Source organism: Artemia franciscana, chromosome 2 (genome assembly GCF_032884065.1).
Source record: "Artemia franciscana chromosome 2, ASM3288406v1, whole genome shotgun sequence".
Taxonomy (NCBI): domain Eukaryota; kingdom Metazoa; phylum Arthropoda; class Branchiopoda; order Anostraca; family Artemiidae; genus Artemia; species Artemia franciscana.
In genome coordinates, this window is record NC_088864.1 from 16,141,795 (window position 1) to 16,156,240 (window position 14,446).

At 33.8% G+C, this 14,446-nt stretch overlaps 1 protein-coding gene and 1 non-coding gene across 6 annotated transcripts in view; one reads left to right on the forward strand and one right to left on the reverse strand.

The window, feature by feature from the left end:
* LOC136037885 (chromosome-associated kinesin KIF4A-like) overlaps positions 1-13,790 on the forward strand; it is a 91,676-nt gene extending 77,886 nt beyond the window's left edge. For 3 of the 5 annotated variants that reach the window (XM_065720743.1, XM_065720762.1, XM_065720754.1), the window contains 2 exons: positions 4,022-4,062; positions 12,779-13,790. In XM_065720743.1, coding sequence (XP_065576815.1) covers positions 4,022-4,062; positions 12,779-12,848 — 111 coding nt within the window. In that variant the 3' untranslated portion in view covers positions 12,849-13,790. Of the gene's footprint in view, positions 1-4,021; positions 4,063-12,483 lie in introns of all 5 variants that reach the window. The other 2 variants (XM_065720749.1, XM_065720768.1) reach the window with 1 other exon arrangement.
* Positions 10,317-10,389, reverse strand: Trnak-cuu (transfer RNA lysine (anticodon CUU)). Its single transcript has one exon. It is a non-coding gene; the product is annotated as a tRNA-Lys (tRNA).
* Positions 13,791-14,446: the final 656 nt, after the last annotated feature.

Here is a 14,446-nt window from a genome sequence, read left to right on the forward strand (position 1 = left end):
AGGAATTGTCAGTGGATCCCTCCCTCTGTGTCTCAATGTGGGTACTGGTGGGTTGCGGCAATGTTTTGGTGGGTCATGGACTGGACGTGCACCCTTTGATTAACTACGCATTATAGCCTTAATTTTGAAAAAAAAAACATTTTTCATGTGAATGACGTCACATTCAAATGCATTTAAAAAGCAAAAAAGATCCACAATAGTATTGCTATGACGCTATGCATTGTACATAAGGTGTTGCATTCAGAAAATCATTTTCATTAGATATCAAGTTAATGACCCTATAAGTTTCATTAAGGTGAATACATGTAAAATTTTGAATAAAAAATTTGAATATCACGAGAGATCTAGGATTTTAGAAATGCCTAGGTGGGGCATGGCCTGGAATCGGTTTGGAACTACTGGTTCAAAATAAGAAAACATACACAATATTTTCTGTAAAATCAAATGAATAAAAAAGAGTTTTAAAATGATATATCTCCGTAATATAGATTTATATATTCTACTTTACTAGGCGCAATTTCTATTGATAATCAAGTTTCGGGGAACAGGTCATGATAAAAACTTTGAAAACTGCTAGTCTGTATCTTATATTTTAAAGTCTATGTTTTCATTTATATCCACGTTAGACTAGTGTATTAGAAGGAAATTCAGTTAAATGCGTGGAAACACTGGGTGATATCAAACAGTTCGTGGTAAGGAACTGTAGTAAGGAGGGATCCGGCTCAATAGTAACCGAAACTCTAAAAAACAGATTTTTTTTGTTACGTGAGAGGATCTTTCCATGGAGGAATTTATCATGGGGGGAAGAGAATTTTCATGAAGGGGGCGCTGTATTTTCCAGCATTATTTAAAACAACAAGGTGAAATTAAATTAAAAAAAGTTTTTTTCAACTGAAAATAAGTAGCAAAATTAAAACTTAAAACGAACAGAAATTATTATATATATGATGTGGTTCGTCCCCTCCTCAATACCTCGCTCTTTCCCTCACAATAAGTTTTGCTAATATCTCGCAATAAGTGTTTTTGGTAATTTTAAAAGAGGTATTTATTCTAATTAAACGGCCTTTGTGGTTCAGGGGTCATTCTTAAAGATTTGGAGTAAAATTTGAACTTTAGTGTAAAGAGGGGGGTATTGACGAGAGGGCGAACCCCCTCATATACGTAATAAAAATATACGAATATAGAAGGAAATTCAGTTAAATACGTGGAAACACTGGGTGATATCAAACAGTTCGTGGTAAGGAACTGCAGTAAGGAGGGACCCTGCTCAATAGTAAACGAAACTCTAAAAAACCGTTTTTTTTGTTATGTGAGAGGATCTTTCCATGGAGGAATTTATTATGGGGGAAGAGAATTTCCATGAAGGGGGCGCTGGATTTTCCAGCATTATTTAAAACAACAAGGTGAAATCAAATAAAAAAAAGTTTTTTTTCAACTGAAAGTAAGTAGCAACACTAAAACTTAAAACGAACAGAAATTTTTACATATATGGCGGAGTTCGTCCCCTCCTTAATACCTCGCTCTTTCCCTCACAATAAGTTTTCCTAATCTCTCGCAATAAGTATTTTTATTAATTTTAAAAGAGGTATTTATTCTAATTGAACGGCCTTTGTGGTTCAGGGGTCATTCTTAAAGATGTGGAGCAAAATCTGAACTATAGTGTAAAGAGGGAGGTATTGACGAGAGGGCGAACCCCCTCATATACGTAATAAAAATATACGAATATAGAAGTTCGTTCCTTAAGTTAATTTATAAGTTACGTATATTTATCGCTAACAAAAACATTCATAAATAAAATTAAAAGTTAGTGGTCTTTTTAAGTAAACATAAAAGTTGGACGGCTACTAGGCCCCCTCCGCCGCCCGTTTTTTCTCAAAATCGTCCGATCAAAACTTTGAGTAAGCTATTTAACCAAAAAAAATAAATTAATATTCAAATTTCGTTGTAATTATCCATATACGATGAGCCAAAATCAAATCTTCATTAATTCAAAAACATTGAGAAATTAAATGAAAAAAAAACAAGTTTTTTCAACTGAAAATAAGGAGCAGCATTAGAACTTAAAACAAACAAAATCATTACGTATTTGAGGGGGTTCGTCCCCTCCTCAATACCTAGTTCTTTACGATAAAGTATTTTTAGTAATTTCAAAAGAGGTATTTATTCTAATTAAACGGCCTTTGTGGTTCTGGGGTCATTCTCAAAGAATTGGAACAAAATTCGAACTTCAGTGTAAAGAGCGAGGTGTTGACGAGGAAATACCCTCCCCCCGTCCAAATACATACTAAAAATATACGAATATAGAAGTTCGTTACGTAAGTTAATTTGTAAGTTACGTATATTTAATACTAATAAAAACGTTCGTAAATAACGTTAAAAGTTCTAGTGGCCTTTTTAAGTAACCAAAAAATTGGAGGGCAACTAGGCCCCCTCCACCACCCCTTTTTCCTCAAAATCGTCCGATCAAAATTTTGAGAAAGCCATTTAGCCTAAAAAAGAGTAAAGTTAATATGCAAATTTTGTTTTAATTATTCATGCACGGTGATCTAAAATCAATACCTGCATTAATTCAAACACGTTCAGAAATTAAAAAAAAAAATTTTTTTAACTGAAAGTATGGAGTGACATTAAAATTTAAAACGAACAGAAATTATTCCGTATATGAAAGATAATGCCCCTTCCTTAACGCCCCGGTCTCTACGCTAAAGTATGACTCTTTCTCACAACTATGCTTTTTAAAACAATAAAAAAAACTAGCGTAAAGAGTGGGGCGCTCAGGAAGGGACATTCCCTTTCATATACGGAATAATTTCTGTTCGTTGTATGTTTTCATGTCGCTCCTTACTTTTTAAAAAAAAACTTGTTTCTTTATTTAATAAAGGTAATATCCTTGTCCAAAATTAATTATCCATTTAGCCAATGCAGTAACAATGAAAAGAACAAAATAAAATAAGTATATCTTACGTTTCAAGACACAAGAAAAAAAATTACCTACCATACTCGAAAACATATCACATGTTTTAATTAAACTAAATTTAAAAGTTGACGTACGATTTCACAGAGTGATGACAAGTACATGTATATAGTGGTCGAAATTAAATAGACTGCGGTATATAATTTATTTATTGGCAGAGAAATATACATAAGGCAACTTGTTTATATAAAAATATTAAATATATTTGAAAGATTAAATAATTGAAGGTGATTATAAAGGCTATTATTCTCGAACATCGAGAGGAAAAACAACACAGAAAAGTAACCTGTAGTGACAAATACAATACAAAATATGAAATTATCTGTATCGCACCATAAATGGCGAATACCATCTAGTTGGCATCTCATTTGCCAACTATATGGCAAACGAATATTTCGTCTTTTCTATGGGCGAAAGATCTTATCGAACAATAAATCTAATGGCTAATAATGTTACTAAAGCATTATATATTTGATTTTAAATATTGAAAATAAAATAATACCAGAATTATATTTCACCAGTATATAACAGAAAGTTCTTTTTTTGTATTGAAATTCAATTTTGTCGGCTAGAAGAGCGTATTTTTCCAGTCCTGTTTGAATCAGAAATGAACCTAATTTTTGCCCTTAGGATCACTCTTTTTTCGGATAACGTTAGATCTAGCTGTGGCTAAACCTAGAGCACATCAGCTCAAGTAAATTAAAAAAAAAAAGTCAATTTTCACCAATGTTTCTTCGCATTAAAAAACAGTTTTTTCGGCCCCAAGAACAGACTTTTCAGTTCTGATCTGAAACCAAAATGAACCGATAATTTGTTCTCAAGAATACTTTATTTTTGTGGGATGAGGGTATATCTGGCTGCCGAAGCTAAATTCAGTTCCTTACAGAACCTAGCATACCTCTATACTTATTGACTTGTTAAGCACCTTACTCCTTTACTCCTTCCTACCCAGTCCTGATTTTGAACTTGCAAAATGTTTTATTTAGTACTATTTTGTGAAATTGATGTTAAATGAGCTTTGCCAATTAATTTGCTCTTTTCTTTTAGGAGAACATAGATAGCCAAAATGGAGAGACAAGCAACAATGAGTAAGTACATTCAGCCTATATTTAGCTCATTTTAATTATCATTTATAATTTATAAAAACTTTTCTTCGGTTTTTAATAAAATTCAGCCTTCTTTTTTCTTCATTTTGTATTCATCGAATCTTTTCTTTTTTTTCATGTGGTAAGATTAAAATTTCCCAGGTGTATACATTAATTTCACAAAAAGGTCATTAGAAACAGCCACACATATAATTACTATAAGAAATGTTTTTTAATTTTTACCCACAAATACAACAAAGTAAATGTGGAGTACAGTATAAAAAAAAGTAACAATGCTAAAAGAAAATAGGAAATAACAACAAAAAAACACAATGGACGGCGAACATCACGTATAAACAGAAAAGGTTTCAAATGAGTCGCATCGACCCAAATAGTTTTGTGTTTTACGTGCTAAGGTAAACGCGAGTTCAGCTACATGTGTCGGGTATCTGGCAGCAAACACTTCCTGACAATTTGCCTGCTGTGGTATAATCGTGGAATAACCGAGGGAGGTAGATTAGCTACTTACAGTATCTAAAGTAACCTATCCTAAGTAGCTTCTCGTCCTTGTTGACTGCTGGGAAAAGCAATTGCTGCAAGGGGGGAGGGCAGTAACCGGAATATAGTCGTGCCAGTCCTCTTCTGTTGAAACGTGCATGATTGGAAACAATCTTACCGTACGAAACGCGGCAAGGACCTTGTTTCTTTTTTTAATGGGCCCAGGAGGCCTTAACATTGAAACATGCCAACTAACAATTTGACATGTTTATGGAACATGTCAAAATTGCTTGGCCAGTGTTGACCTCAAAATTTAGGAATTTGCCAAAAGCTGCTCCCGTGTTTTTATCCGCTAAAATAAAGAGTATCGTTAATTCCCTAAATCTAAATCTCAATGATTCCTAAACTCAGTGCCGCAGCACACTGCCGGCTGCTTTTTTAAGTCTCTGAGACATTTAACGAATGCATAAGCATGAAAACTTTTTACTCTGCTCTGGGTAAAATTATTATGGGTTATATGGTTGCCAGCTTTTTTTTTCATTTGTTAAACTAACATCAATTTAAAGTTAAAAATTTGGTGTAGTATATTCAACACTATATGACCCACTTGCAAATCTTGCAAGACTCGGTTTTTATACAGCCTTGACCTGGACCCGTTCAAAGGGTGGTGACTGGGGTAGCTTCCTCAGACACCGTAGCGGGCGGGGGCTGAGGGGTTGCCCACTTTGATCAAATTTTTTACTTTGATTCATTTTTTTATTGTATATTGAGTCAAGAAGGGGGGGGGGGCACTGTAATTAATCTCACCTGAGGCACCAGCAACCCTAGGAATGTCTCTGCTCTGTCCTAAACTTGAATTTAGCTTTCTGCGAATCATAGTTTCTACTCTCAGTTCAGTGCATTTCAGACTCTGATTTCAGAAAGTGTATCTCAGCTTTGAAAGGTGGTTTTTCTTCATTTGATTAGTATATAAGCAAGGCATTGAGCACTAACCTACTTGCGTAAGATATTTATTTAGTCAACATTAGAATTGATGTTAGTCATCGCAGATATTTATAGTAATTGGAATGGACCTATAAAATTGTAGCCTATTATGTCGAATGCTGAACCCTGCTCATGATGTCGGGCAACTTTCATGCGAGAAACCTGTATGCCAGATTGTATGGTAATTATGAAATATTACCAAGAGCAGGAAAATACCCTGCTCTTGGTGTCGGGCAACTTTCATGTGAAAAACCTCAATGCCAGATTGTATAGTAATTATGAAATATTAAATTTGTTAAAACACCAGAAAAATGTAAAGGTAACTGATCATAAGCGTAATTAATGGAAAATATAGAAACAGGGATCAGATGAGATTGACATGCTATCAGACTGAAAGGTGGTGATATTACCTAATATCATTGTTATTTTATAAAAATTAGAAACTATGTCGTATCATTCCAACGTTGATATACGCTAATTGGTGTCTGATAATCCTTGACCTGCCAGTCAAGAACAAGCATTGACAGATTCTGATTTCACAAAGTGCATCTCAGCTTTGAAAGGTGTGTTTCTTCATTTGATTAGTATATAAGCGAGGCATTGAAAGAGCCTCACTGTCGTTGCTGTTTTTTTTTTTTTTTGTTGTATTTTTTTATATAATGATTAGAATTCTTTTTTTAATTAATTTTTAATTTTTAAAAGTGCTTAGTGGCGGGTAATAATCTGGAAATGAATAATTATCAAGCTCCAGTGCTGAAACAACTGACTAATAAGTACACGTTAATTAAAAATATCCTTGGTAGCGTTTTAGGGTTTGTGTTTTCTTGATCAGAAAATGTAAATAAAAAAGAATAAAATACCAAAAGAAAAGAAAAACGAGTATAGGGTTTCATAAGGCCATTAAAAATACTGGACGATATAAAATGGATATTTCGAAAAGACAACCACTTCCCTTTTTTAGCGCTGTAGGAGAAAGTTAGAAGGAAACATGCTCACATTTTTTGAAACTGGAATCAAACCGGATAAAAACAAATAGCACGAAAAGCAAACGCAAAGCAGCAAAAAAAGCCAAAATTATAAAAACTGAAAAATTGAAATGTCAACCAACGCGGAGAACCATCAAAAATATTCCGCACTATAGCGCTGAAGAAGAGAGGCGGTTTTGGGAAATATCTGTTTTGTTTCGTTCAGTAATTTCGTTGGCCTTGTGAAATTCTATTCTCGTTTATCTTTTACATAGTTTTTCTATATAAATTTCTTTTGTTTTTTTTTTTTTATGGCAGGCCCGTGTGGTTTACAAAATACCTATGTCAATAAACAAAGTCCATTATGGAAAGTGTTCAGGGAGGAACAGTCAAATGAATCAATGGTTCCAAGTAATTTGCAAGGACGTTTTATTTCTAAACTTTAATCTCTACAGGATAGTTTATGTGACTAAAAAATAAGCAATCAATCAGTGCAACCTTTTACAAAACAGAACAAACAGTGCGGGTAACTTATAAGAGTAGGAACTGGTGGAAGAGTAAGGACCTAGTAGGAAGAGTAAAAAACACATCAAAATTCCATCTAATGTTTGGCGACACTTGTCATTTTTTCAAGTTTTGTAATGGTTTTTCGGTAAAGAACTGAGATCAGACACTTGTAACTACCCTAATTTTACCAATTACACGAATTAATTTAATTATTCTTATTATTGCGTTGAAAAAATGCATAAGTGTCGCCATTCGCTAGGTGTCGTTGATAGCTTTTCTGTCGACACTAGCTCCAGTTCCAGCTCTTATAAGTTACCCATCCTCTTTAAACGGAAGACAATATCAAAATGGGCTCAAACAGTGTTATATGAAGAAGCAATGATAATAACAACGAAGGGGAATAACAAATAATAAGTTTTAACATTTTGTTTTTTGAACTTTAGAAAATTATCCTCATTTTTCCTTTTTGGTCTTTTAGAAGAAGAGCTACAGGCTCGTCCCCATTAATACCATTTTTATGATTTATTTTTTATGTCTTTTACTTTTCTTTCACTGTTTCATGAGGGTCCTGGCTTCCTCAGTTTACTGTTAACGCATATAACAACAAATTAGTTTACATTCCTGCTTGAAAATGAAGCCTTCCCCGCATTTCTAATTGGAACGAAAAATAAATAAAACTTTTGTGCCTAAGCAATTAAAAACAAATTACTATATTAAAGTGACAAACAAGTCAGTTTTAATGTGAGTTTTACAGCCACGATATATGCTCTTCATGACAATAAAAATATCAAATGGGCCCGTTAGTCTTGGGAATAATCGGGATAAAATTATTAAGATCCACCAGAACTATTGATGATACATAGGAAGTCGATACTTGTCAACGTTTCAGTATCGGGGTCTGTTTTACACTGACATGTAACAAGCTTGTCCTCCAAATTGCAGCAGCTGGGATCAAAAATATACTGCGAAGTAGAGAACAATCCGCTGTACTAGTACAGGATTCCTGGGGATAATAGCTATTTAAAATTATAACGCCAAATTTTCTCGACGATTACGGGTTTTCGGGGAGGGGCGTAAATTTTCTTTTGATTCGAAATGTTAGATTAAATAAAAAAACAATTTTTTTAACTGAAAGTAAGGAGCGACATTGAAACTTAAAACGAACAGAAATTACTCCGTGTATGAAAGGCTGTTCCCTTCTCAACGCCCCGCTTTTTACGCTAAAGTTTGACTCTCTCTCTCAATTCTACTTTATTAAACAGTAAAAAACTTTAGAGTAAAGAGCGAGGCGTTGAGAAGGGAACAACCCCTTTCATACACGGAGTAATTTCTGTTCGTCTAAGTTTTAATGTCGCTCCTTACTTTCAGTTAAAAAAAACTAGTTTTTTTATTTAATTTCTGAACGTTTTTGAATTAATGCATGTTTGATTTTGGCTCTCCGCACATAAATTATTATAATGAAATTTGCAGAATAATTCTTTTTTTGGCTAAATGGCTTTCTCTTAGTTTTGATCAGACGATTTTGAGAAATAAGGGGCGGGGAAGGAGGCCTAGTTGCCCTCCAATTTTTCGGTTACTTAAAAAGGCAACTAGAACTTTTAATTTTTAACGAACGTTTTTATTAGTAAAAAATATACGTAACTTATGAATTAACTTATGTAACAAACTTCTATATTCTTATATTTTTATTATATATATGAAGGGGTTTGCCCCTCGTTAATACCCCGCTCTTTACATTAAAGCTTAAGTTTTGTCCCAATTCTTTAAGAATGACCCCTGAATCAAAAAGGCCGTAGAATAAATAGTCGAATTTACTAAAAATACTTTAGCATAAAGACCGAGGTATTTAGGAGGAGAAGAGACCCTCAGATGCGTAATAATCTCTGTTCGTTTTAAGTTTTAATGCTACTCCTTACTTTCAATTGAAAAAACTTTTTCAGGTTTATTTTTTCTTTCTTTTTTACAGTAATGCTAGAAATCCTGCGCCCTTTTCATTGAATTTCTCTTCCCCCATGACATATTCTTCCAAGAAAAGATCCTCCCACATAGCCCCTTCCCCTCAACCCCCCCCCCCCCCAAAAAAAAAAAATCCCCCTGAAAACGTCCGTACACTTCCCAATAACCATTACTGTATGTAAACACTGGTCAAAGTTTGTAACTTGCAGCCCCTCCCCCGGGGACTTTGTGGGAGTAAGTCATCCCCAAAGACATAGTTATTATAGTTTTCGACTATGCTGAACAAAATGGATGTCTCAAAATTTTGAACCGCTGACTTTGAGAAAAAATGAGCGTGGGAGGGGGCCTAGGTGCCCTCCAATTTTTTGGTCACTTAAAAAGGACACTAGAACTTTTCATTTCCGTTAGAATGAGCCCTGTTGCGACATTCTAGGACCACTTGGTCGATACGATAACCCCTGAAAAAAAAACACGCACCCGTGATGTGTCTTCTGGCAAAAAATACGAAATTCCACATTCTTGTAGATAGGAGCTTGAAATTTTTTCAATAGGGTTTTCTGATACGCTGAATGCTGATTTTCGTTAAGATTCTATGACTTTTAGGGGGTGTTTCCCCCTCTTTTCCAAAATAAGGAAAATTTTCTCAGGCTCGTAACTTTTGATTACAATGACTAAATTTGATGAAACTTGTATATTTAAAATCAGCATGAAAATCCAATTCTTTTGATCTATCTTTTGGTATCAAAATTCCGTTTTTTAGAGTTTCGTTTACTATTGAGCCGGGTCGCTCCTTTACAGTTCGTTACCACGAACTGTTTGATTAAGGTTTTGTGTTTTGAAAACTTTCTGATTGCACAACAGAAAAGTCTCATAAGATGAACTGGAATTTTGTGTCTGTGAAACTGTATTTTAATGTAAAAAAAAAAGAATATAGAAATACAGATATAAACAATATAATGTATGTAAAAAGATAAAATTTAGTCACAGCAGCACAATATTTTCACCGAACGTTACAATATGTACTATCTTTGGAGGGGGGAGGTAATACCCCTTCCCTTTCCTGTGGATCTCCTTTTCTTCCACAAACATAGGTGTGTCAACGTTTTTTAGCATATTCAAGCATTATCGTATTGGATTTTTTGGAATATTCTTATTCTTTTTGACTCTACGAGCGGACAAACTGTAAAAGTAAGATTTAAGTAATCGATTGACCAATTTTATACGAACTTCCTATATTCATGGTCTAATTTACCTGTTTTAACCAATTGTCATTCACTTATCCTTTCCTGATTTAAGTTTAAAGGGAAGAGTAAAAACTTCCATATGGAAACTTCAGCTGGAAAAAAACGCCCAACGTGGGGCTCGAACCCACGACCCTGAGATTAAGAGTCTCATGCTCTACCGACTGAGCTAGCCGGGCTTATATGAATATAAGACGTAAATGTTTTGTAAGTAATATCATAAGTTCTATGCATTAAAAGCTGTTCCTAGGGTTGGTGGTGCCCGGGGAAAAATCAATGGTACTTGTGTGTTATATAATGAGACTCGTGAACTTGTATGGTGAACATTAGACATTACCCGTTTTTCACGGTGTTAATACCAGACAATTAGCTTCGGATCGCTGGGGAAATACATTGTAGCTATATTTAAATTAAATATTTAGTTGGTATTTAAGTTAAGCTAGTTTAGATTACGTACTTAATATTATGTGCTCTGAGCGGCCCTCCTTCCATAATTCTTTGTTGTAGTTTTCACAATTTCGTTAATTAAGTATTATATTTTCATCATATTTTGTTTTATTTGGTACTTATGTATTATACGAGAAACGCTTGAGAATTGAAGTTTGGTTAATGCTAATGAAGGTTAGGTTACACTTCCAAAGATGTTGCTTCTCGTAAGAATGCAAAGTCATGGTGTGTCAATTGACGTCATTGACGTACTGTTTTGTTTTGGGCAACAACCCCTTGGAAAAAATATAATTGACTGTTGTTCGGTCCTTGGCAAATCCCAAATCTTAATTTGAAAATCCATGGTGAGACACTATATTCTATCACTAGTCAGAGCCAACTAACCGGTGTCCTCAAGAATCGCGTTATGAAATAGGTCAAGAATCGTGTTAATAACAAACTCTCTTTTCGTTAGTTTCTTCGCTACTTTAGAAACAAATTTGGACTATAGATCTACACAACAGGGGGGAGGGGTAAAGTGTAGCGGGTCTACATGCAAAATGTGTTAGGTACATAAATTCTGCAAAATATGAAGTAAGAATCGTTTTCTGACTTCAAACTGCCCAAATACTTCCCCCTCCCCCTTATGTGCAAATATATAGCTCAAATTATATATTTCCCATATACTCTATCACTTATCTTTGTCTTGTCCCGCGCTAAGCTGAAAGAAACCCGTTTGCTTTCGAGTTTTGCACAGCGTAAACTTGAGCGAGTGGCGCACAATATACAAGTACCAAAATTTCTTCCCCCCACGGAAATTAAAAAACAAAACTCAAATAAAATTCTCAAATATGGAAAGCCTTATTTTCCACGAGGGGATATTTACCGGGGGTGGTACTTTCCATGGGGGGTATTTTCTGGAGTTTGGGGTAAACGTCGGCCACCGGCAATTTCTTATAAAGACTAGACTTTAAAATTAGTTGAGAGGTATGATAAGTGATTCAAAATTTGGTAACTATGTCCAAAAATAGAGTAAAGTATGTAGTTTCTGAAAATAAATTTACTTTTTTGAAATAATCTTTCGTTGTGTACTTATGTTGACCTTAATTAAAAAATATGGCTCGTATTTTGCTTTAACTTTTTTTTTATTAACTGTTATTCTTTTTTTTTCTAAGACTATTCTTTTGGTAGTCTCAAAATTAATAATTTTTTAGGGTGGTATCACGTTTACATCAGTGTTACGACATTGAATCGTGAAAATCAAAAAGCAAAAATAATTAGACTGCCAACACTTCTAGTAGGCTACATAAACTATGACAATGGTAAGACCCCTGAGTACTTGGCCCCAATCTTTGATTGACAACCTGGCCATTAAGATTTTAATTTCGGCCACTACTAATATCGACAACTGTTAGTCTTTGCCATTAAGTTACGAATCTCAGCCTCAACAATGATACTTAAACCTTAGATGGCATTGCCATGAACGTGCAGTGACTTGGTAAATATTAATTAAAGCTTGTTTTAGTTACATGAAGTATTGCCAAAAAACAATCCTTCAAATGGAGATACGTCCATTTATTAGACAGTGAGAACAGATACTAAAGTCTGGATATTTCGACCAAATATACAGACTTTGTATCTATTGTCACTGTCTAATAAATGGACTTATCCCTATTGGAACGTTTACTTTTTCTCGTCATAGAAAGCCAGTGTGGCCTTGGAAAGAAATATCTAATTTAAGGTATCACGTCAAAAATATCAAGCACTGTGTAGTTTCTATATTTTATATTTGTTTTATTGTTTTTTTCTAGTACTAATTATAAGTTTAAATTGATTGTTATTTTCAGACAAATAAATGAGGATTTCGTTTCCCCGAAGAAAAGAAGAACCGGCAGTTATTCCAATTGATAAGGACCACGTCTCTTGTATCCTTACGTTCTCCGTAGCTTTTGCTTGACGAGAGTATGCATTTCATATTGTAAAATAGGCCAAATTAGCGAAGGTTCTTAAAGGATTCTTCCAGGGAAGGGGATTGGGAGGTTTGATAAAAGTGCTATTTTTCCAGAAAATGTAATTTTTTTTTGTGGGTGTCCTTGTATTTTAGCTAGAGTTTTTAAAAGTGGACTTTTTTTTAATTTCCAGATCCGAATTGCATGAATTTGAAGCAAAGAAAAGAAGGATGATTACCACTTTTAGTCCGATTATAATGTGAATGAAGTTCAGTTCGTGTACTCGGGCCTGACTTTTGCCGTTTCGGAAGAGTTTAATTTGAATTTGAAAATTGTTTGGGTGTACAGTAGCTTTTAACTTGTAATTTATGTATTAAATTAATCATCTTTAAAAACATCATATTATTATCATATAATTTACTCATTTTTTTATTATCATTCATATTTTTATTATTTTTATTATTTTGCATTTTATAATATTATAGTTTTTTAATTTATTATTATTTATTATTAAAGCAAAATTAATGGATTAATTACTAACTCTTAATTATAAATAAGTTAATTGGTAAAGTCCTCTTAGTAGTATTCATGGGTAATTACTGTAAGGTAAATGAGCTCAATTCATTTCGGCATAGCTCTAGAATCCTTACTGAAATTTTTTCGAAGCTTAATCAAAATTCTAAGAGACTTTGCTAGAAATTTTGAAAGCTTAATTGAAAAAAGACTAGTTGCAATATATTTTTTTCTATTTATCATTAATATTGACTCATGAGCAAAATTAAAAGAGTATAGTAGTCAACGCTGCGCTAATAAACAATTAGTAATTCATAATGAATGTCACACGAGACATAGAAATGTTTCCCAGATTGAAAAAAAAAATAACCCTTTTTGTTTTATCTATTGGGCAAAATCCTAAAAATATGTTGTACTATTTAATGCGACTTAAAAGCAGTATTTTGCGAATCCTCTTACGAAAGGTTACCAAAATTGATAGAACCACGATTGGGATGCTTTATTACCTTTATTAGCTAAGGGGGAATGTAAAGAAAAAAACTGAGATTTGTTTTTAGTCTTTTCAATCTGTGTTTATTGTACAACTATGGTAATAAAAAAACGAGTTGAAAGAAGTGTCGTCGAATTGACGTGTGTATTTTATTTTCGTTTTTTATGTCTTTTTAAGTGAAATAAATCAATTTGCACTAAAATTATTATTTATTTTGTTTGTTTTTTATAGGTTCTCAGTTAGTCAAACTACAAATGTTAAACGAAGCCACTGATTTTTGTAGGAAAATATTTTTGTCACTGTGATTAAAATGGTCTGAGTGGCTACTATAGTAAGAATGCTGTGGTCAATAAAAACTTTTTATTGGTATTGACTGCAGATATTACTCTAAATGTAAATGTTACCTATGAACCAATTAATATTGCAGGTCTTGTATATCCCTAAAGTCACATTAGTCCTTTAAATAGTACCTATTTTCTGAGAAACCACCTAAAGTGCTATTTCATTCTGTCAGCTAGTCAACATACTACCTGTTCTGTTCGTTCTTCGTTTCCATTTTCGCTCAGTTGTTACTCGTCTAGTCATCTTTTTTCATGGCACGAAATAAGTTGCTTAGACAGCAGTTTCTCCTAATTCACAAATTTGGAATCTAAATTCACGTATGTTCTGGTCAGAGAGCCTGCTGGATTATAGTGTGCTACTGGCCTTCGAATAAATATCTGTATTTGAACTTTCCCCCTGTATTGGTCATTTATTAGGATATCAGATCTTCTTTTGGAACCATCCGTCCTTTCACCACATGGACGGTCCAAGTTTATTGTCAATGTAACATCGGTCAATTCCAGAAAAATTACCAGC